Source organism: Opisthocomus hoazin, chromosome 17, assembly GCF_030867145.1.
Source record: "Opisthocomus hoazin isolate bOpiHoa1 chromosome 17, bOpiHoa1.hap1, whole genome shotgun sequence".
Classification (NCBI taxonomy): Eukaryota; Metazoa; Chordata; class Aves; order Opisthocomiformes; family Opisthocomidae; genus Opisthocomus; species Opisthocomus hoazin.
The window spans coordinates 4,017,683-4,042,324 of record NC_134430.1 but is presented as its reverse complement, the minus strand read 5'-3'; the positions used below and the strand labels follow the sequence as shown (position 1 = coordinate 4,042,324).

At 43.5% G+C, this 24,642-nt stretch overlaps 1 protein-coding gene across 2 annotated transcripts in view; it reads right to left on the bottom strand.

The window, feature by feature from the left end:
• Positions 1-24,642, bottom strand: part of MAN1C1 (mannosidase alpha class 1C member 1) — a 68,417-nt gene that overhangs the window by 29,436 nt on the left and 14,339 nt on the right. For both annotated transcript variants that reach the window (XM_075438076.1, XM_075438077.1), the window contains one exon: positions 15,989-16,085. In XM_075438076.1, the coding sequence (XP_075294191.1) occupies positions 15,989-16,085 (97 nt within the window). The remainder of the gene's footprint in view (positions 1-15,988; positions 16,086-24,642) is intronic.

Sequence of the window (24,642 nt, the reverse complement as noted above, 5' to 3'; positions counted from 1 at the left end):
TTAAAACAAAGCCCCATCACACTCCTTCCAGGGGGAACAGGGCCTGGGGTCTGTCAGCTGCTCTAATAAGGTGTCAGTGACTCACTGACAAGAGAAGAGACAATAGTTAGGCAACAGAGTGACTCACTGGTAACAAAGCACTTACCTTCATCCCATCTCAGAGGGTTTATATTAAGTAGGATGCAGAATAACAGGCCCAAAGAGAAGGGACAGCCAGTACAGCAGCTTTCATTTCAGGACCAGTCTCCAGAATCTCATAAAATACCCTCACATGCTTGCACAGGTGAACCAAGCCCTCGCTATTCCTTCTGGCTTTTCCAGCTCCATTCCTACAAAGTCCAACCAGCTCTCCTACCTGATGGACATCACTTTCCAGTTATGCTTTCAGGGATCAAAAAGTACCCCTTTGTCAAAATCAGTTTTGTGGATTTTTTTTTTTGGGGGGGGGGGGGGCGGGGTTTGCTTTGGTTTGGTTTTGAGCTGGAAGTTACTCAGACTCTCGGAAGCAATTTTGGCCAAAATGAAATACCTCCTTGGGGTGAGGCGTTTACAGGCTGGGGACCTACCTGTTCAAGTCCTTTTGCTACCAGACTTAGTACGCAGACCCACACCTGCTTCTCCCAATGGCTAAACAAGTGGCCAAACCCCAGGACATATTCAGCCTCCATAGCTCAGCAAATGTTTGATTTTCTAGACAAAGTGGAGCAGCTGTGATGGGAGGGACAGAGAGAGGCGCCTTCCCTCGCTCCCCTCTTCCCAAAATAGCCCACTTGGAGTATCACAGGCCAGATATGAGACTTGAAGGGCTCCCAGCTGCAAGCCTGTCCCTTAAGAGTCTTTAGAAAAGCTGTAAAAGTGATGCTTCAGCAAATGAGTAGCTAAGAGTGGGGTCTTTAATAGCCCTCTTCCTCAGGAAGGAAAAATGCCTTTTACCAGTGGCTCTGCCTTACTCCCACAGCCACTCTGTGTCTGGGGAGCCACACTTGCAGCTGTGTGATCTAAAGGGTGGCTGCCCTGCTGCAAAGCCAAAATGGCACATACATCACAGGCAATGAGGCAGTCTCCCTGTCTCAACTCTCACCAGCTTTGCTATCAAGGTGCAAGGAATAATGATGAATTTAGCGTGTGCCTGGTTGCGCTGCCTTTGCAATGCTGGAAGAGGTGCAAGGATTCCCAAGCAGCAGGAGATAGAAGTATCTTTACCAGCTTTTCAACCCCATCTCCCTGATGTCAGAGTTTAGCTTGAACAAAATTCTTCTTTGTGGCATATCACCTGCGCTTAGAGAGCCACGTAACCCTGCTGTTGCTGTTATGCTGCTGTTATGAATTGTCTGTCAGAGGGATGGATGGAAGCCCAAACTAACCTCATCAACACACTTCTTCAGCAGGCCGTGCCTAAGCATTAGAGCAAGCAAAGAGGTTAAGGATTATCATCTCTAATGTCACAGAGACAAGACCCAGGGGGCCTGGTCCTGCCATTTGGCAAACAACCCTTTATGAAGTTTCTCAGCGAACAGAAACCAAATCCTTCATTTTCAACAAAGCCATTTAAAAAATCTGTACAGTAATGCATTGTGCCAATGCTTAAAATGAACAGCACAAGTCATTAGGAAGCTATCATACTTAATCTTGCATATAGCAGGACTGTTTAAATGCTACAGAACAGAGAGTTTCAAATAGCTTTTTGATAACTTTAATAACCAAGTTTACAACTGAAAGGCAAGAGTGAAAGGGGGAGGAATTTAGATCAGTGCAATGTAAACCTAGATCAAAAATGAAAGGTCTTGACTCCCACTGTTCTTATGTCAAATCATATTTGTCAAAACAAAAATTAGTGCTGAAATCTTGTTTAGAATAAAAATTAGGATGCAGTTTCTATGAAACACGATGAATTTGTTAACTGTTGAGGCACAAAAGACTCCAGTTGTTACTAGTTATTTAACTTCACCTCTTGGGGTGCAGGCAACGCAGGGCAAAACAAGAACTGAAAACACCAAGATCCCTTCTTCTGGTTATGACGGTACCAAAGGCTTCAAAAGATTGAACTGGCTTTGATTAACATCAATGCCTTGTTAAAACAGGAGTTTGAAAAGCGACCATCTCCGAGTGCTGCTTTTCTTGTTATTTTCGGTTCTTTTTCTCATCGACAGTGCTTGGAGACCAGACTGAACTTCTGACACTTATCCAGAGATTTGTGCGAGAAGCCTGGGAGCTGGCTGAGACCACGCCACCAGACAGCTTCTGGGTGGTGGCATGCTGTCGAATTCTGGGGGGAATCTACATACAGATTTTTTTACACAGCTCAGGATTATCTTGGCAACAAAGTAAACTGTGAAAAGCATTGCACAGTTGCTTGAAAAATCTGCTTTGCAGTGAAGATTTGCCAGTCCTCTCTGTGGAGGGCTCTGGGTCAGGCAGAACAAGTGGTTGGGAGCCTGGAACTCCTGAGATAGGATCTGGGTTTAGGCCAGGGCTCCCTGCCTGCTCTGAGCCTTTGGTTCTTCTGCCAGCAAAAAGCAGGAGGCATTTTTCTCTAAGTTTATAAAGAAAAACAGTTTAAATAAAGATAACGTGCTGGTTAGAGAAATAAAGAGATTTAAAAATCCACATTCAGGGAAAGCGACGCAGTGTGCCGATCAAAGTTTTAGCCTGTTCTACTCGGTACCACCCACAGCAAGACAAGAAACAAGTCAACAGACAGCAAGGCACACGCTACCCCTCTGACACCAAGCAAGCAGCCGCTCGTCTGCTGGCCTGTTCCCCAGGCAGCTGCTGTCTCGCCATCTCTGTTCGTCACATTAGTTTATGCACCACCATCTGACCTGGCTTTTCTGTCTGTTCATCCTAAGCACCTTGCACTAGCCATTCATCTTCCCTCTGGAATGGCATTGCTGGCCACACAAAACCACTCCCACCAGTTTATTTTTTAACTTTTCCTTTCCTAATTGTCTTCTAGCATGGAAACCTTACACTAGGTATCAGTACTGGAAGATACAATCCAGCTCCAGAAGATATTCTCGAGTAGAAAGACAATCTGCTCACATTACAGGTAGCATCAAGCCAGCTACCAGTGATCTCTAGGACAGGGCTGGTACTGTTTGTTCAGCTGACATAAATTAAACAGAAAATCCAAATGAAACCAGCAAACAGATTACAAGCCTTTTTAGGAAGAAAGAGAATTTCTCAGTTAAGTCTTCACAATTGCCTCATTACAACCCGGTCCTTCAGCTGCAGATGCAGCCTGCAAAGCCAACACCACCAGACCAGAGTTACAGCCTTGCCACTGTGTCTTATTTATTGAGGTTTTTGTCTCTGAACCTGATAGCTGTAATACAGAGTAACTTTACTCCCTTTATTTAAGGTAAACTAAACAAATTACATCTGAGCAACAAGGTAGCAGTAGAGAGAGATAAAGGGGACAAAAGAGTAGTAGTCCAAGAATTAGAAAAGATCTATTTCTTTTCTTATCAGCACATTCTCCTGCAGACTGAAAAAAAAAAAAGTCCATTAGCTTTTGAGCAACCTCATTTTTCTTTGCTTTCCAAATAAACCACTGCACCTACACTTCAGGGACTTCATCAGAAAACACTTCATACCCAAGGTTATTTTCCCATCTTCTTCACATTAATCTGCCTCACTCTTGTCTCCAGATACTGGTCAAAAGGCCCCACACCCCAAGCACTCTCCATCCCACGCACGCTCCACTGAGGTACAGGGCAGGGGTGACTACGCAGCAGAGCAGAACCCACCTCACCGAGCCCCTGGCAGCTCACAGGCAGCTCTGTCCTCTGCTCCCATGCCAGCCCCAGCTGAGTGCGGCATCGATGCAGGGTCCTGGGGCAACACACTGGGCGCTGCCGTGGCTCCCAGCTCACTCACTGCACCAGTCCTGGCTGGCTTCAGGTTCTGCTGTCTCTGGCACTTGTCCTGCCCCGCAGACGGTCAGCAGGGGCAACAGACATGAGGACGACTGTGCCAAGCCCCCCAGATCCCCACAAACAGCCTCCATCACCTCCAGACACAAACCAACCTTGATCTTCAGACTTGGCATGCCTGATCTCTTCCACTTCATGATTCCTGAAAGATTTATCTCTGGTAGCTAACAGAGTGATGACCCTGCTTCACAGGCAACCAACTGGCTACCAACGTCTGCAGCTACCAATTATTCGATCCCAGAGATGCTCATTTTCTTGCAGTTCTGGAAGAAATACTTAGCGGATCCATCAGAAACCCGTGCATTTTACTAGACACAGGGCATCACTCAAGACAATGCCAAGGTTACGGCCACTCTATAAGCTTCATACCTAAATAAACTCAAAGCCTAGTCCTATACACTGTAGGGTGGATAACGTCATGCTTGCCCCAATTAAGGAAAGGTCAAAGTGCTGATCATTCCATGAAAAGATGCTTAGAAACAGGAGAGCAACTAATCCTGCAGCACGCGGCTTGGAAGAAGCAGAGCCCTTGGTACATCAGACTGTGCAGAGAGACTAAAAGGTAACGCAACCTTGAACGAGCCGTCTGCCAAACAAGGATGACCCAACCTTCCACCTAAAGGCAAGGCATTTTGACGACTGGCATTAGGGAGATCGTGCAAACTTCTGGCCCACGAGATAGCTCAGTCTGGTTTTTGTTCTCAACAGGAGCGATCTTCCGAGTTCATGGGAAGTGATAATGAATCACAATTCCACCTGCACTACACAATGGGTGTCAGCATATGTGCTGCACAGTTTCTAGGTAAATCTGGCATCACAGAGAAGCATCTTGAAGTGTTGGCTTTTAGGTTGCTATGATCACATTTAATACAGAATGTGTTCCAGCTGGGGAAGAAATAGCTTTTTTGGATTACAAACCACTCATGTTTTTCAAATATCAATTTCCCCTGAAGAATTAAGTCTATCATTCAAACTGAACTAGCAGTGGCAGCTCTCCCCTGAACAAGTGATGGGTGAGAGAGAGAAAAAGAGAGTTCATGCTCATTTAGGAATGTGGCAAAGTAGACTGTGTCTGGAGGAGATCGGGCTGGTGGGAACAGGCTAGCAATATTCTTCTTATGCACCAGAAAAAAAAGAAAAGGGAGGTGTTCAGCATAAAAATGAATTGCTTGTCACAGTAACAGCCCTTCAGATAGCTACTTCCTTCAGTGGAAGGGAAGAGAAGATATATGATAAGCACCTACTGCCAACTGACTCTTAAGTATTTAACACTTGGCAGCAGCTTCCCAGTTTAATCCTCTTTTCCCCAGTTTCTCCAACCACCTCTCATCATTTAGCAATCCTCCAACAACAGGCACTGTCCTATCACTGCATGACTCCAAACCTCCTGGAGCTCAAATCAAACTCTTTCTATGTGAAAGTGTCATAGAGGAGGAAACGTTTGACTGAGCCTCAGGAACACAATCCTTAATACAGCAGAAATACTGCAAATCCACTCTCCATGTGCATCCAATCTGGCTCCCATGACACAGAGATTCTATTGCAGGCAGACCATGTCGGCTATGGAGAGATCAGCAGAAAATTGGAAGCAATAATCATTCAAATGCTCCTTCGGGAAAGAGGTTTTCTCCTTTGTTTGGGCAACAGGGCTCAAATGTCACTGAAGCAGAGGTGATTATTTCTGGAGAAGACAGGTAATTTCACAAGTAAGGAGTAATTCTGGGAGGAACAGTTCAAGAAGGTTAAGCAGGAGACAACAGTAGCAATACTGGTGGGGCAAAATACTGCTGGACTCTCCTCTTCTGGATGTTTGAAATTAATTTTAGTCTGGTTAAAAGTAATCTGATTATATACTCTTTATTGTTCCTCCACACACCTCCTCGAGGACTTGCATCATGTAATGTGAGGGGTCCCAACAGGCCTATTAAAACAAACACACATGTCCTAACTAAAACTATTATCCATGGACTCCGAGAGATATAGGTAGCAGTTAATGAGCGGAGACTGCTAATTCATCTTAGGATTCAAAGGAGAGATGCTGCATTATAATAATCAGGAAGAAGGTGCCCTTCTATCTTCCAAGCACACTTCCCAAAAAGCAGCTGTGAGAGATGTGTTATGACAGCACAGGAGAGCAATGCAGCTTGTAACTCGAGACGGCATTTTTCCCTCAGCAGAGAAGATAGGCTCTGGAGGGGCTTTGCAGCACAGACAATGCATTCTAGTCTGGGTTATAAGACTGCTCATCCCTGACGTGGTTTCACCCATAGTCCAGACAAGCAAACATCACCTCCCATAGCATGTTCACAGAAATGACCTGGTCCTTAACACAAGCCCAGGTGTGAGAGCAGAATTCAGAGATACAGAAATGAAACTGCCCTTTGCCTCAAAATAAAGCTAATAGGACTAATTATGCTGTTCAGTATGCAACAGAATGGGAGGCGCTGGGGCTGCACACTTGCTATCAATCCAGACACTGCTAAGCACTCAGGTTACTGCTCGCAAGCTGAGCTAAGGTCCCTAATAATCAATGATGAAAGAATCTAAATACATTTTATTTGTGAATGTAATGGGTCAGGAGAATGCAAATGGTCCATTACCATGTCTCAGCTGATGAGCAGGAACACTTTAAGCCATGGTAACTCCATCACTTGGAACCATCTGTCCATATTCTTCCTTCTCTCTTCTATATTGTTAAAGTCACACCAACAAGACCCCGGCTGAAAGACTCCAAATGCTTTCCAGTAAGTTGCTTGACAGGATTAGATATCAAAATAATCTTAGCAAATTGGGAAAATAGTCTGAAATAATCAGGATGCAATCCAATAAGGACACACAACATATTTCACCCTGAGGGAAGAACAATGAACCATGAAGCATAAGGAATAAGCGGCTAGACAGCACTCTGCAGACAATGATACCAAGGCTACAGCAGATCACAAATTCAGCTCAAATCAACCATGTTGTAATGTTGGAAAAAGGAGAAAACCCCACCCCAGGATGGGTAAATAGTGTGTGTCGTGTGCAAGGCATGAAAGGGCTCCTGCAATCCACTCCGCACTGGCAAAGCCTCAGCCAGGACACGGACTCCGCTTCAAGAAACATTTGGCTCATTCGGAGACTTCAGAGGGGAGGAACGGCACTGAGGAAAAGGCCACAGAATGGGACCTACAATTAAAGTTGGAAAGGTCTGGGGTTGCTTAGCCTTGAGGGGAGAAGACCAAAGGGAACTTGGCAACATTTTGCAAGGACACAGAGAAATGTTGCAAAGAGTAAGATGGTAAACCATTCTGCACATCCACGGGGAGAGGCCAAGAAGTCACAGCTTAACTTTCCACAGGAGAGCAAGGTCAGACACCAGTGTAAGCTTTAAAACTGTAAAGCACTGAAGCAGAATGCCTGCAGTGACTTTCCACCATGGAGTAGCTTAGGGATGGCTTAAGAAGGGCGGGACTAAATGACCTCTCACTGTTCCTTTTTCATCCTGTGATTACTCACCAAGACGAATGAGAATTGCAGGTCTCCAAAAAGCCTCACGAAGATGCCCCTTGGAGATGCACCAAAGTGATTTTGAGGGAAGGAAGTGCTACATAAAATGCTGTCTGATGGCTTGATTCCCTGCAAACCCCCAAAGCTACCTTAGTGACAGAGTACATCACAGTTACAATTTTGGATGTACACAGAAGTCAGGAAATTAAAAATGCTGGTTCCCACAGCAACCAGGATGCAGCCTGCCAAGAGAGAAGGAATGTTCTAGCCTAGTCAAAACGTGTTAATTTTAATGCCTGAAGGCGACTTCCACTTCCAGATGCCTGAAGAAGGCCTCGGTGAAGTCAATGAAAGCTCTCTGCTCTCCTGTATGGGAAAAACTTGATCCTCAGTTTCTCCATCCCTGAATTACCTGCTCTTGCTTGCAGAATACAGCACAGATTTGAGACTGAAAATTAAGATGAGACAGACAAATCAAGGCTGCTGTGAAGACCATCACCGGGAATGCTGTGAGCTCAGATGACGCTACGCTTTAGTATTCACATAATTTGTGCTTTCCCATCCTCCAGCTCTGTGAAGAAATGATATTCCTATGTAATCATGTATTCAAATTAAAGCATTGGGGCAAGAAATAGGCGTAACTTAGGTGTTCTTAATTGCATGTCTGTATCAGAGCAAGGATATTATGGGTACATTGAAACTGGTATGGAAACAACCTTTGCCTTTAGAACTTTGTCTTGAAACACTTTCATTTCCCTGCACTGAGTTTTTTCTGCTTTTTTCTCTTAGGAGCTGCATATAAAGTGTGTTAGGGTACAGTAGATTTTTTGAGAATAAAACATCAGAAGAAGGATGAACAATTTTAGTAAGTCCAAAAAAATCCTCCCTGTTTTTCACACTGATGCCTCAAGCAAAGGCTAAGGGATTTTCTTGAACTTCCAAAAAATTCTCTCTAGAGACAAGAACAATCCTGAGAGGCTAAAGGAGAGTATTTTTTCAAAGTATAAAGGTCTTCAAAGGACAAATGCCTACCAGAATATTCTGAACACATAGATCCAACCTTGAAACCAGTGACAAATTTGAAAGCTGGCGTCCTATGGGATGACGTTAAACCTACTATTAAGTGAGATAAGACCCTTGTCTCGTCCCAAAAGGCAGCAGAGATGGAAAAAAAAAAAAATCGGAAACAAGTACCTGGAGAAATCGTAGAAAAGGAAATTCTGTAGCAGGAGCTACTCGAAATGCAGTCTCCTGAAGGCAAATAGAAAAATGTCAAAATCTAACACTAATCCAGATGATTCTCCAATGAGATACATAATGAAGGTGGCAAGAAACTTTAGCAGTAGCACAAAAAAAGATATGATAGAGCACTTAAGTTCTAAATGTGAAATCTAACAGAGCAACAGTTCTGAACCTGCCTAATCTCTTCAGAAGTTTCAAGAGTGGAAAAGGAGTGAATTAAAAACAAAGAAGATAAGTGGGTTTTTTGCTACACAGTTTATAGTCACCCAGCTCCTCTGAATAAACAACGGAAAAGCTAAATACAGAGGGATAAAGGTAAGAACATCAGAAGTCTCAACATATTTCCAACACAAAAAGGCACGGCTAAAAGTACATCTTTTAAATATTCTTCACTTGCTCTGCTTTTTTACGTAGGTTCTGGTAGCGCACGTCAGCAGGTGGGTTTGCGTCTGCAGCAGAAATGACGTAAAGCATCTGGTTGCAAATGGTGGCTAGAAGGCAAACGGCCTTCAGCATTTCCGAAAGACAGATTCTGACCAAAGCATGTAGTCAGGAGCTTCAAGTCTGGTATTCAGCTCTGCATATTCTGTGTTATTATCCAGTCGACTCGGAGGGGTGCCACTAAGATCCCTGGAGTGGATGCTGGATCTTAGTTCAAGCCAGCTGGAAGCGCCAACCTCCAACTCAGCCTTTGCTGTGGAGTTGCCACCAACGCCTCCACAACCCAGAGAAGAATCGGTGAGCAGTCCAACTACACCCACTCTCAGCTGGCTGCCTTTTAATCACACGCTCAATATCTCTGAAGATTAGACAATTATTTCCGCATAATTAGCGTCCGGAATGAGACACAAACAACATCCATAACAGGATGATTAAAAAAAATTTAAAAATAAATAAAAAAACCCAAGAAAAAAAAGCTTAAAGACAAGCTCACCGTATTTTGAAATACAGCCCCCAGAGTCTGAAAAATGGAAAAAAAAAGTTACAGTCTGGATTGTTCCCCTGTCTACATGGTAACGGGGCTGCTCACGCGTGGCTGGCTTCCTCCACACCGGTGTATGTTCTACTCCTGAGCATCTTGAAATGAGGTCCCAAAGAACACTCTCTAGTCACAACATCTCAACACGATTTTATTTCTTCTTCTGCTTTCATTTGCTACTTTAATGGCTGTTTTTACCTTTTTTTTTTTTTTTCTGTTTCCTTCTCCTCCATTTTGCTGTGCAAAGCAGTTCTGACAAATCCCAAGACACTCTCCTACTTTTAGGCCTCATTAAATTCAAAACTCTGTTCAGGGTCAATGGAAAGTTCATGAAACTCATGAGGAAGCCTGGGATGATTAATGGTTTTACACTGAGATAATGTGAAGTTTGCCCAGTTTCCTGCTGAAGACAGGCCCAGAGCAACCCTTGCTGTCCAGTCTCTGCAGCTGCCCTTTTATCTAAAGGGCTGGACGCAAACAGAGAGGCACCGGAACGTGCATCTGTACTTTGCATCTTAGGCCAAGGCTGTTCTCCACTGAATTTTCCGAGCTTATTTTTTGTTTTCCAAGATGTAAATCTCAGCTGAGGGGAGATGAATCTATTCGGTTCAAATAAATTTTTTTCAAGAATTGCTGCCACAATGGAGCTGACCAGGTCTAGCTCAGCCCCAGAACAAGGGCTTTGATAGCAAAGGTGTTTGAAGAAGGCCCTAGGCCACTATATGAGACATTAACAGTTTTTTTCTGTTTAAACTTTTAAAATGAGTATTTCAAGCTGACAAGTTACTGCCTGTCAGCTGAGCCACTGTAATAAGCTTAAATCTCTCTGTGTGACGTTTAGGGTTCGGTGGAGCCCTGATGTTCGAGCTAATGCTTGAAACAGCACATTTGAAGGAAGCCACCATTCTCAGCCTGACCCAAGGTGAGAGCAGAGCTGGAACGGGTCTCCTGCAGTATTAATGACAACCTTGGTGTCTGGAAGGAACGATCGTTGGCAGGTGGAAAGCAGGGGGAAAAGAAGAAACAAACGTAACAGGGATAAATGTCATCTCTAACATGAATCACGCAACCAATCTCCCGCGAGTTTGATATTCGGAGGATATCCTGATTCACTGCTTCCTGCTGACAGGAAACAAGTTTGTTGCTACAGATTTCAGTGACAGCAAAAGCCACGTCAACTCAAAATGCCCTTCCTGAAAACAATATTCAACTGAGTAACATTATGCATAAAAAACAAGATGATGATGCCAGGGAGCAGCAGTGTTTCAGCAACATCTTCATTACAATGTATTTTTCTCTTCAAAGAGCCCATGGAGCCAACCGTCTAATGTCATGTGCTATAGGCAGCAGGAATAATTCAGCATACAAATTCAGAGAGCAATTATTATTATTATTATTATTTTAATCACATAAAAGGACACTCCAGGGTTTTGTAATTTTGTGATCACAGGGAAAGAGACTCAGGCAGAACAGAAAAGCTGCACCAAGTGATTGCACAATTGGAGGTTACCATTTCTCTTCTGGTAGTTAGAATGTTGCTAAATTAGTATTTTCATCCAATTACCTTTCCCATGTTAAATATTCATACATCAACTCCTGTTGCTTCTAATTGAGGTGGGCACATTTCCTGCCTGCTGCATGGTTTCCTAGCTAAATCACTGATAAAGGAAGCAGCTATTTGGAAAATGTTCAGCTCAAGAGGCAAGATCGGGTGGCTGCAGGGACTAACTCTGGGACATGGAGCCTTTTGTGTCCAACTAGGCCCAGCACCCGAGGTGGCGGTCAGAGAGCACTCCAGCTGCTGCTAAAAGTTCCTGGGAAAGGAGCTTGGTGGTATGAGGCCAGTGGAGAGATGTTACTTGACTCTCCACCCAGACCAGAGCCTGGGCCGGGCACAGGGTCACAGTGCAGTGAGAAAGCAGCTGAGTTGCACTGCGTTTGCCAGGGAGAAACACCTGAAGGTTTCTGAATCTCAGGACAATCAACATGGTACTTTCTAGAGGCCTCTTCGTACGTATTCATGTGGTCACCACTTTTCTTCCCCAGCCACTTTAAACCCTTTTTATCCTGGAGAGCCAAAATAGCACTATTTCCAGGCAACTGAGACCAATGACCTCCTGTCTTCAAAACAAACCATCAGGACAGCTCAGGCCAAAGCCCGAGTTAAGTACACAAACACAGCCGAAGCAGCCACTGGTTTTCCAAGAACCGTTCTCCAGCCTGTGCAGACAGCCTGTGTACTCTGTCACCAAGCAATCAGACATGGAACAACATGGAGGGCCCTACACGAGGACAAAGTCTAAATGCCTTACATCTTTTAGATCCAGCTGCTGTCAGATCTTTGCCACCCAGTTCTGGTGACCTGGCTGTGTCCTAGATGTGACAGTTGTCACATGGATTCACATCAGATAAAGCTACAGAACCTCACAGTGATGCACAAACTCAGCATATGCCGAGAGAAGCAATGGCTGTGACAAGGCAATTCATAATTTTAGGCGTGATTTCAAGTGGGGAGAGAAAAAAAACGGGTGGAAAACTAGTTAAGGATTGCTATTTTTATACTAAAATTAATATACTAATGCAGTTAGGTGGTGAAAAATGACTGTCTAACAGCACAGCAAGGTTCCATATTTACTTGCTGTCACTGATTTCAGAGCAAATTGGCTCAGGTTATAAGTCAAAGAAGGATTTTTCTGCTGCCAGCGCTGCACACTTCAAGAGATATCTGAAAATCAGGCTTCTTACCTTATCATTGTTAAAAGACTGTGCAATCAAAACGTAACTGACAATTCAGCTGATGCATGAGCAGAAATAGATGCCAGCTCACTCTCCCATAGCTAGAGAAACTCTGTAAAGCTAACAGGATTTTAAAAACATTTTGTCAGAAAAATAAGTGGCTATGACAGACCCAGGGAGCGGGCAGAATAATAATTCAGCTATCTAATGCTGGATATCACAGTGACAGGTGCATTTCAAGTGCTGCGCTACATAATACGGTTGCCCTCTCCAGCAGCCTCACTCCGAGGAATTCAACACGCTTTGCAAACATCAATTAATTTAATGCTCACAACACCGAAGACAGGAATGCTGAGATGCTGGGGTGAGAAGGGTTAAAATAACTAGACCAGCGCTGGGAACAGAATACATACCTGGGGATCCCCAGCCTTCACCCTCAGCCACAAGCCCAGCCGTGCAATTTTTTTAAAACAGTTCTCCTAAACAAGCATGTTTGGGCCTGACTCTAACAGCGGCCAGATACTCTGCAGGTCTTCCTTGAGTTAGCTTAAGTGCAGAGAGAAATGTTGCAGATAATTCTGAAAACCCCATAGTTGTGCAGCCATTCACACTGGAACTTTGTGGTGCAGGTTTTATTCTACCAGAGCTCATGTCTCCACCCTAGTACTTCCATGGCATAATTTCCAGGGAAATCATCACACCTCTGAAATGGCTGCAAGCCTAAAACCTGTTTACCCCACTGGAGGGCATGGGATGGGATGTTTAGCATGGCACATCTTATCACAAACATCACAGACGAATAAATAATGCTTATGAAAGAACCACAGCTAGTGGGTTTAAGGAAAGGGCTTTCAAGTTGCCAGGATTATGAATGCAATCAGAAGACTTCTGTATAAATAAGCTATGTCCAGGACATGGAGGAATCTTGGTTAATTGATGCCTTAGGAACAGGAGGATCTGGAGAGCATCAGTCATAAGTAGGAACGTAAGACCAAGTCACCAGATCAAAGCCCAAGTGAGAGGAAACGCTGCTTTCCAGTGTATGTAGCAGCCTAGCACTTGGGTAGTGGGCAAGTCTGATCTCTGGCTATGAAGACGTACAGAAACTGTACAGATACTCTCCCAGGTGCGTAATGCCACCTTCCAAAGCAGAGGAGAAAGGAGATTAACTAGCGCGGAGATACAAGAGTTTTTCTGGCTGTGATTTTCCTGATATCAGGGCAGACGCTGGGAAGGGATGCTAGCTCATGGCTGTTAAGAGAAGCAGAATGCTGTGTAGGAGCAGAAGGTGAATGTTTATTTTGTATTTCTGCTTTGATTAGGGAGAATATTTGATAAAGAGCAGCTCCCTCACTTCCCCCAGGGTGAGGCTGCTAAACTGAAGGCTAGGCTACAAGTGAGCATCACAACCACAACAGGAGAATGTATCACCCTTCAAGAACTCGATCGCTCCTCATGCACACAAACATGCTTGAAAATAGCCTGAAAGAGGTTCCTTCCCTCCCACATGGAAGCAGCTGCAGAAAAATCTCAGCTTAATATTGACACCTCCAGCCTGGAGAGTACCCAATTTGCCTGCATTACATCTGTAGTTTGGAATAAAAACACGCATGTGACAGGAGGGGCAACGGGCAACAATGAAGAAGGCGAACGATGCCCTGTCCTAATTTCTAAGACAAGAGGGATAGAGGGCTGCAGCAACCAAGTGCCCAATGCTTCCGCTCTTTACCAGCCACAGTTAAAAGGAGGAAAAGCCAGAAAAGGCTGAAATGTACCATATAGCTGCTTTTCTGCAATTGCTGCAAATCCTTGTGCTCCAAAGCATTTTTCTTGAGAGTGCTCACCGGCATGCTACAAACAAGCATGAGTACTGCCAATTGTTTTAGCATGATAAATGCATTTAAGAGCTTTCAATATTTTTGTCTGTTTACAGGCACGCTCCCTGAGGAACTTTGACAAGCTTGTCAGAATGGAAAAGCTGCAAATCTTAACCTGGTGCTGAAGTTAATGCAAATTCTCAAGCAAGAAACCTGGGTATTCTTGGGGCAGTGAAAGAGGAAGGCAAAGAACGAACACACCCAAATCACTGCTCCTGACACAGTGAGACTGGGCAAGCACAGTGGCTGGTCACGCACAGCCTGCGCTAGTAGCAGGCACGCTTCCAAAACCGCTTCCCCCAGACACCCCAGCGATCGTTAACACAGCTGCCATGCAACTTACAGTATTGCACAACCAGATGCGAGTTAACTCTCCCAGTACTTCTGCAGGAACTAAAGAGACAAGTGTCTCATCTGGGGCAATAAAAGGACTTGATGGTGGCACCACAAGCGGAACACCAAGGTTTCTCTCTGTGCTGTGGCTAAACTAAAAGCCAGCCCTTCCTCTGTCACCTCCATCAGGGCCGTCTGCCCTTGCAGTCCAGAGGCTGAACAGGGCTGCTGCTCTTCAAAGTTTTGGCCATCCTAGAAGACATGTGACGCTATTTCCACCTTCAAATCTTCGCTTTCACACACATCTCGCAGCTCTCCAAAGCTAATGAGGCCTGCGTAGGAGGCCTCGCCACACAAAGCAGTAGATCTCCACATCTACTGTCTGAAAGATCACACCCATGTCATGTACCTGATGTAGAGAAGCACTGAGACACCTAGGGAGTGCAAAAACAGGAATGGGAGCGTTTTTTCATACTGTATTAGTCCAATCCCTTTGCCCTGAGGAAATAAAGCTCACAGATAATTTGCCCACTAAGGAACTCTGTTCCACCCTAATCTGGGCAACGGGCTCTGGGAGATAATCTCTGCAAAACAGAGTCCTCTGGAAAGAAGCCAAGAGACCTCTGCACAGCCAGTCTTCCCAAAGCAGGGGTGGGAAAGGGCTGCTAAAGCAGATTCTGCTGGCCTTCCTCCATCTTCTGCACCTTCTCACCACGGCACAACCTGTGCAGGCAAAGCCAAGCTACGGCAGAGTGAACAGAGCGGGGAAATGCTTGGAACGCAAATGAGGAAAAAGACAATTTATATCCCACAAAGTCAACAAGTATCCCACCAGAACAAGCAGGGGAAGAGCACTGAAATTATGTAAGTGGCTCACACAAAAAAACGTAATCTGCTAAAGAGTAAAATTATACAAGCCAGTAAGCACACAGTACAAAGAGCTTTTAATATTGATTCACTCACTCAATATTTCATGGAATTCACATCTTGCTCAACAGTGGAGAAATGAGAGAGAAAACGCTCAGTTTGGTCAGTTCCTGACGTCTACAAGCTTAGACAAATAGCAGCGTTGTCAGGTTTGGACTGACTTCATGTTTTAATAAAGACACTGGCTGGTTTTAGCACTGTTCTGATACACATTTGGTGCTAGATCTGTACACAGAGGTGATACAGGCTGGGCACTCTGAGATGCCTGCAGCAATGAGATTCCCAGCAATAGGATATGGGTAGGTAACCCCTAAGAGCTGTGTTGAAAGTCTCACTTCATAAAAATGGAAAGAGGAAACAGATCAAAGCTGTTACAGATACCTCACTGCACCGCAGAGAAAGGAACTGACGTGGACATGTGACCTTAAAAAAATGCAATGGAATTGCACTAGAATTGATTCAGAACTCACCAAACATGTTACCGATGTGGCCGTTCTTAGTCAGCGGTCGCAGTTCATTTTTTCCGAGTGCATATTGTTTGTAGTTATCCCAAGCAAATTTCATCATCTGTAAAAAGAAAAATTGAATGAAAGTACTTAACAGAACGGAAAGTTTTCTGAATTTTGGCTCCAGAAACAAATGGGAGTTTCCCATCCATGGGTTTCTCCCGGGCTGTACAAACCAAATGGGAATCTTAGAAAGGTGCCTCCATCTCTGAATTTCTGACCTTTTTTGCGGAGTATCACTATTTCAGAATGGTAATAAAAGAGGGCTAAAAATATAAGGCCAAAGATGATATATCCCTAAGTACAGAGATGTTACCTTTTGAGTTTTCGCAATTCTTTATGATAGCAATAATGAAACTTGGTCAAACTGCAAAACCACCCACCACCTGTCCACCTTGCAGCAGTTACACATACAACTTTGGCACTGCAGCACCACTGAGGTACACGATGCACTTCATACTGTGGTGAGCAAAGGAAGAAATTGGTCTTTGTTTAAGGACTGCATAGAAGTTTTCTTTCTATTCATTAACAGAGTACCTTCATAAAGGAGAAAGGGGAGATCCATGACATTTCGATATCTTCCTACCAAAACTAAAAAGTGCTTTCTTAAGAGAGTCCTGCAGATGGGCTGAGTGATTTCTGAGGAACCCCTTCCAACTCAAACGATTCTTCTGGGGACATCTGAACTGTCCTGCCCGAGCTCAGCACATTACCCTTTCCCTGAGGACTGCAAGGCAGTGAGTTTGTGCGAGTTCCAACACACACACACACACCAGCACACACCTTTTTCTGTCCTCCTGCCCCTTTGGCTCCAGCTGCTCGGAAGAATTAAACCTACAAGTATCCTCTCTGCAGCTAGCCGAGACTAGGACTTGTCAGCTTCTAAGGAGTGCCTTAAATAAAGCTCCCTTTTATAATCCACACAGCCTGGCTCTGAGCAGTTTCAGCCCCAGCATCACAGTGACCTGTACATTCTTTGATTCAATCCCTGGAAAAAAGTCAGATAACAAAGAGGAAGAAGGCGGCTTCAGAGAATCGACAATATTCTCCACCGCCGCTCAACAAAGATAAGAGTCTTCTAAAATGCTTCACTCAAGACATTTGAAGAAAATGACAGCTTAAAACAAATCATTCCTCCACGGAGTGCCCCTATCTAGTGTCTGCAACAGCATTTACTGCTCTATTTCAGGATCAGAATATGCAGGTTACTTTGGTCTGAAATTCCTACTGTCATTTCAGTTCTTACTTTTGTCCTTCCCTCCAGCTGTGCGTTTCACAAACCCAACGTTGCAAGCCTCTGGCAGTATCCTCCTTAATTAGCACACATACACAAAAAGCCACATCACCAGATCTCCCCCCCCCACACCCCTTTTTAAACATCAACCTTCCAAAGTAAAGTTTCACAGAGCTGGTGGCACGGACAAGGATAAACATTTGCTGAACTGATTGATAACATTCAGACTCCAACATCAACCAGGAGAAAGAATGTTGGACAAACAAATAAAGTCAACTTGAGTTTTAAAAACTCAGTGTGGGATGAATTAGTCACTAGAGCGCTCTGCTCCGAGGAAACTAAATAATGACCAGAGGGGAGAAAAAGAAAAAAAGGAAACCCTCCACAAAATTCACTCAAACATGCCTCAATCATAGGGTGTTCATTTTATTTTCGCTAGATCTCTGGGGTTTTTTTTTCAGTGGCAACATTATTATAAACGGGAAGATCTCATTCTTCATCAATGTAACAGGGCAAATCTTTAAGGAACTCCGGACTCTCTCCGACAGCACTGAGCGAATGCTTTTACATCTCCAAGCTTCATCCTGAAGTTTACTGCAGGAAAGACAGTGTTTCCATAAAGATAGCTTTCCCACAGTGAGCAATGAAAGGAAAAAGCTAGGCAATCTATTTGGTTCATTTCTCTTCTAAATCAGAGCTGAGGAAGGAGGACCCACCCTTCTGGCACATAGAGAGCCTGGACACAGAGAGGATGTGGAAATGACTATTTTATTGCATAAAACTCCTAACGTTGTAATTCTGAATCAGCCTCACTTTTAGCTGAGTAAGAAATTTAAAGTTATTATTTCCTTCCCTCAACTTTTTTAACCCCCTCCATTGCAGAAGGTCTGAAGTTTCTCTTCAAAGCATGTGAGAAACCTAGGCACCTCTGCCACACTGGTGCAGACGGCTCTCTCGGATCCAGAGTGCACTGACACCTCCATCACATGCAAGAACACTAACCCAGGTTTCCCTTCAACAGTCAGTTACATCCTACAAGGGACACCTCCCCTCCTCCTGCCTTCTCACACCAGCAGGGACTGCATGCGGCCTGCTGACAAACACCCCAAAGTCACTCACTTCATACAGGCCTCCTAAGTGCTATTTGAATAAAGGCTTTTATTCTTAATTTGCCTATTCAAGCATTTAAGCTGCATTTGTCACAGTGCTGCAAAAAGTTCCACTACAAAATGATTTCTTGCGCTGTGCTGGCTGCAGTGTCTTAAAATCTCCTTCTCTGTTCTGTCCTGAGCTGATAATCAGGCAGACAGAGGGTGGAGGAGATTGGATATGCTGCCTCGACATACTAAAGGGTTATCAGTTTCCCTTTACATGAACAAAATTTTGCTCACTGCTTTTAAACCCTACATATTTGGGAGGCAAGATGCATAACACGGTACCCTTCATTTTTCAAGATCAAGCTTTCCTCTCTCTGATGATGGGTCCAGAAGCAGCAACTGGAAAAGTTTAAAAGCCAAAAGCATCTGCGCCATTCTGCCCATTCTGGCTTTCTGCAGCTGTCTTTCCAATCCAAATTTAGCAGTTCAACTTCCAAACCACTAAGGAGATTCATCGAGTTTCTAAAAGTGGGGACTCCACATTTATATACCGCGTGGAGGACTGAGATGGAGCTTTCAGAATCTTTCTCTGACAGAGGTTCCAAATGCCGGGCTGAAACAGAACGGGTGCAGCTGAGAGGTGCAGACTGGAAGTTCACATAGCGAGGTGTTTTAAGTCAGCTTTCTGATGCGATGCCAAGGTTAGAAGTGAATATTTTATGCCATTCCAGTCATGACAGATCACAATACGTCAGCATTAACATTATGCCATTATAGATTTGAAAAATGGCATCAGAACCACAAAAATTATGGAAATAGATCCATAATTTTAGATTTTGTTCTTACCAGTGTGCCATCTGCCATCTAATAGACAATTATCTATTTGGCCCTGAAATTCTAATCACCCTGCCTTTCAGCTAGCAGAGATTATAGCAGAGACTTCCAGATTTATAATCAAATTTGTCAGATTGCTCTTTCTTTTCTACAATCTGCAAGCCACTTTTTACATTTGAGAGTTTCAGCTACCCAGCTAGATGATTATATATTAAAATCAACTACAAGTAACTAAACTGAATTCTGAAAACCCGCACTATTACTTTCATCATTTGGACCTTTCTTGGGCTTTGCTCCATCCAAACCCAAAAAAGATCTTGCTCTCGAGCCCACGCATCTTTCATACAGGCAGCAGCCTGCAGCCACGCAGAGCGTGAGTGCGAAGTCCTGCACCAAGCTGTTCGCTGGCTCAGGGTCTTCAATCACGTCTTTGTGGGTTCACAACACTGCAGTATTTAGATTGCATGAAAACACTGCAGTACAGGGCTGGGTTAAAAATGCTTTCAGCTTATTTTTTTTATTTAAAGGATGCAAATATTTCTATGCAGAAGTCAGCTTTATAAATACTCTTGTTTAAAGTACTGGGCCAAAAACTATGTGATTATGTCCCTTCAAATACTGCTGCAGGAAATCATACAAGTATTTAACATTTCCACTGATACCCTAAACAGGCACATCACAGCACCTACACCGCTACCACGGCTTTGCTCGTTCTCTCCTTGCTGTTTGCTCTTGATGTGTCTTAACCCAGCAAGAATTCTTACTTTTTCTGAGATCAAATATGCCAAACAACACAATAAAAACCATCACTCCAGACTCAGTAAATAAAAGCATCAGCAAAGCCGGTCACCCTCCCTCTCCGGGCTCACTGTGACATACTACAGGAGGGCACCGCTGCTCCTCGGTCCGGCAGTGCTTTATGAGGCCGCCCAGGCTGTAACACGGGAGATATTGAACAGCTGGGGTTTGTAATTTCTGCGCACATGTACCACAGTCTTGATTCTCAGAGTCCCATCGCTTCACTGGCTTTCAGCAAACCCGAGGTCACAGAAAATCAGACTCCAGTGGAAAGGCAGTTGGGAAGAATTCAGAACAAAAAGGCATTTAGCGAGTTCTGTGGTCCCGACAACGAAGAAACAGGGCTCAGGATAAAAACGCGACCAAGGGCGTGTTTTCACTCTGAAGAGATAGGCAAATCTGATGTTCTTCTATATACGTAACAACTAAATCACTGAAAATCCCTGGGTTTATGTACTTGCGAAAAGCAGAGAGATGAGAGAAAACCAAAAAGAAAAAAATCCCTCACACCATCACTTGCCCTCCATTTGTTACCAGGGAAGATTTCAAAATGCAGAGCATTCCCAAACAGCTATTTGATTAGTTTTATCCATCTAGGCTGGGATAATTAGTAAATGCTTAAAAGATGAAATCTAAATATACCAACCAATCAGCCCCTTTCAAGAACTTCCAGGGAACATTACACAAAGCCATTATCTTCACAAGATACCCACTTCTGTGGCTGTTTAGCCTCCTTTCTTCAACTCCCCTTTAAATATCTAACTATTAAGCTATCTAAGAAATTCCCAGCTTGGGTTTAAAAAAAAAAAAAAAAAAAAAAGGATAGTGGTGGGTGTAATTTTAAATATTTCTTCCTCTATCGTATTTCTTATTTGCTTTTTCCCACCTCAAGTTACCAGACAGGTTTCTCTCCCTTTCTCTGCAGCTGGAGGAAGATTAGTTGTCATATCAGTTTCAAAACTAGAACCCGTTCTTTCCCATCTCTAACCTTCTTGCTACCCCAAAATAGCCCTGTTCTAGTTTGGATTTTTAACCTGCACTATAATGTCATATATTTTCCCCAGCTGTATAAAAAATAATTTGCCAGATGACAAGATGCAGAGAAAAAGAGGAACCAACTGTCAGGCTTGCAGACAGGGAAAAAGTCTGCCTGAACTCATCAGGATAAGTCATTTATATTCAGAATAACGGATGGCATTTTTTTCTAATCAGACTTGCACACACTTGTGAAATTCAGGATTGACTGCGGGAAAGGTAATGAAACAGTAACATGTTTATTATCTGTTGCTGTTTTTAATATTATCACATTGAGATATAAATATCCATACAAACACCATGGCAGAATGTTACAAAAAGGCTAGAATTTATTTGAAAATCTTTAATATAAAGCTGAGCACCTTCTCAGACTACCTCTTTGGGACACTGTTGTTAGAAATGTTTCTACGTAATAGCAAAATAGTAGCAAAAAAGCTCTGTGTTAGCTCCAGTTGATTGAGAGGTTCCATTTAGACAGACACTAATATCCACAGGCTTTTACTTGGTGGGTTTAAAAGCCTGTAACTCGCAGAACAGATAGTGCTTCAGCACATGAAAGACGTTACCAAGCAACCCACAGAAACGGACACCAACATTGATAATCCATTCTAAAGTAATTACATTTTATAATTAAAGATTACAGTAAATCCAATAGATCCCAACAGGAACTGGAGCAATTTAGACACGCTAGCTAACCTGCCTGTTTCATAGCATCCACGTTAGCTTCTGCCTTTGAATAAAACATCAAGTGAACTGCGGAGATTTTCATTTAACAGGCCTTCAAACTGCTAACCATTACAGAGTGCCACCCTTGTAAATGTTAATCTAACATCACCTCATTTCTCTAATTTCAAATAAAGTATCATTCTTCTTTCACCTGATGGTAAAGGAGTGACTGCACATAAAATCTGAGTCTGTTACTACCAAATGAAAGCCCTGTCAAAACCCAGCGAACACAACCTCATCGACTCCAACAGGACAGGTATTTCTTCTCTGCTCTCCATTCCTGACCCTCCTCCTACACCCGCTGGGCAAATTCCACTGCTGTGTGCCTCAGCGTATCCATCTGCAACACAGGCCTCAGCCTCTTCCAAGAGCACTAGGCTCTTGGAAACAACCAAAGCGTATTAAACAGTGTGGGACCAAGTTCGCTTGGTGAATTTGTGCTCCATATTCTTTCACGCAATGATCTTTCAGACACAGAATCATTGTGCATGAGACAGCAGTGGCAGATTCAGGGTCGAAACTCAACGCCTCTGCACGCACTCAGCGCAAGCAATGACTTAATATGGCAGCGGGAATGGCGTGTACCTGGGCAAAGTCCCCGACTCGGGAGAGGATAAATTATTCTGCTGCAGCTGCACCAACACAGTAACACACCTCTTAGTCAGAAAGGTGATCTGTGTCAGTGAACACTGGGGTTGCACGCACCACCGTAACGGGGCAGGAGGTTGATTAGCCTCCCAGAGAACACAAGACTGATTCCTGCTGCAAACCCACTTCCTCAAAAGCAAATTTCTGCAAATACACCCTTTGGAACGACGCCCACAGCTCAGGAAAGCCTCAGCCCTTTGACAGCTGCCTTTGACACTGTTCTATTCCACAAGATAGACTGAGGCAGAGGCTTGCGTTTCCAGACCCGAAGCACCAGCCTGAGCACACAAACCCTCCCATGGGCTCCGGTGCTTTATAACAGATTCTAAACCAAAATTTCAAACCTTGTCAGCCTGTTGACTGTAAATACATCAGCTGATTGTTTAGTGTTAGATGGTGGATAGATACTGTGAATTCCTTGCTACATGTTGCTTTATCTAGAAGTAAATACAACAGAGTAGTTCAAGCAACAGGTGAGTGGGGCTTTGCTTCAGATTTTTCCAGCAACCTCTTAGCAGCTTGTTTTCAAACTTGTGTATTTTTTTTTACAACATCAGTCACTTCCACAGCTCGCTCACTCTCGCACAATAGCCAAAGACACAGCAGACCATTGCTCAGAAAACTGATCTCCATCACTGGAAGCAAAGGAGGAATTCTGTATGAAGTCAGAAGAAATCACCTTTCATCACACAGCCACAAGGTACCTTCCAGCAAGTTGCAATAAAAAAAGTTTCAACTTCTGCTTGCTGTTCCAAGACAGACAGTCCAGCTGAGTAAAGGAGAGCTATTCGGCTCAGATCTGCAGAGGTAAGCACTCTCTCCCCACCTCAATCAGGAAAAAAGCAGGACTAGAAGCGTGATTTGCACTGGAGGAACAGAAAAAAACCCAGCACAGAGTAGTCCAAGGTTGTTAGTGTTAGTGACAAGGACAGAAATAGAACTCGAGTCTTCCTGACTCACAGCCCCTGCTAGGAAAGCTGAATGGGAGAAAGAACAGCTCAAAACACAATTAAACTAACTCCTAATTAAATTCCTAATGCAACTAGATTTAACTGTGTCAAGAGGGGGCAAAAAAAAAAAATCCTTCGATAGGACTATCTCAGGCATTAAGACCCAGCTGGATCCAGCTGCATCTAAATCAGGAAACATGTCAGCAAGAGCAGTTGATTTTGCAGTTAGTTCTTAATGAGATGCTAGACAGTAAGAGGATGACAATGGTTTTGAGAACAAATTTGCAAGTCTAGACCAAAGCACAGGATGATTTAGTAGAGAGATGAGGAAAGCTGTAGTCTCATCTCCTCTGCTTCCCAGAATCAAAGCTTGTGGAAAATTCTAATAGAAATAAAAGGTATTTGTGTTCTTGGCCACTCTAATGCTGTCAGCTCCGTATTTCCTCCGAGCCTCTACAACTGATCAAACATACGATATTCCAGAGCACGACCGAAGCTGACACTGTACAACAAAGCCAGCAATAAAAACGATGAAGATTCTTCTTGTCCTCAGCTTGTTACCTCTAACTGCTATTCAAGCACTCGCTGTCAGGAGGTTTAGAGAACCTGCACAAAAAGGCAATCCCTGATGTCCAGTTTGCACAGGGCAGTCTTAGCCAGAGGAGTTGACCCTATTAAATTTGAGGGATGATTTCTTCCATAAATGGATACTCAAAACGTAATTTGGCATGCTGCAAAAAAATTGGGGTCAGCATCAAAGAGTGAATTTAACTATAGCTTGTGTGATGCAGATGAAAGTGGAGATGTTGTGCCAGAAAACATACAGAAAGTGAATAGTGAGATACAGGGAAGAATAAAAATTGAAGAGAGGACACTTCCAGAAAGATGAGCTTAAAACCACAGGAATAATTATGATCTCCTTTGTTATTACTACAGAATGAAGGCAGAAGTAGCTCTTTGAGCAACATCTGCAAGTATGAGGAAATGAGAAAAGAAATTTAAGGTCATTATAAAACATTGGTTTATTTTTCTGATACTGAGCAGAATTTGAACCTAGCTCTGGTTTACTGCTTCTATGTACACCTCCCACCCAAAACACATTTCTTAAATGGAAATATAAGTTGTGAGTATGTATCTGTAGCATTAAAAAGTGCTTTCAAATGTGGAAGATATCAGAATGTGTTCAAGTAACAACTGATGATAGGAAATCAATCTCGTTTTTTAAAATTTTAGAATACTAGATAATAAAAATCTAGTATTAGAATATTAGATATTTAAAAGTATTAAAATATACCT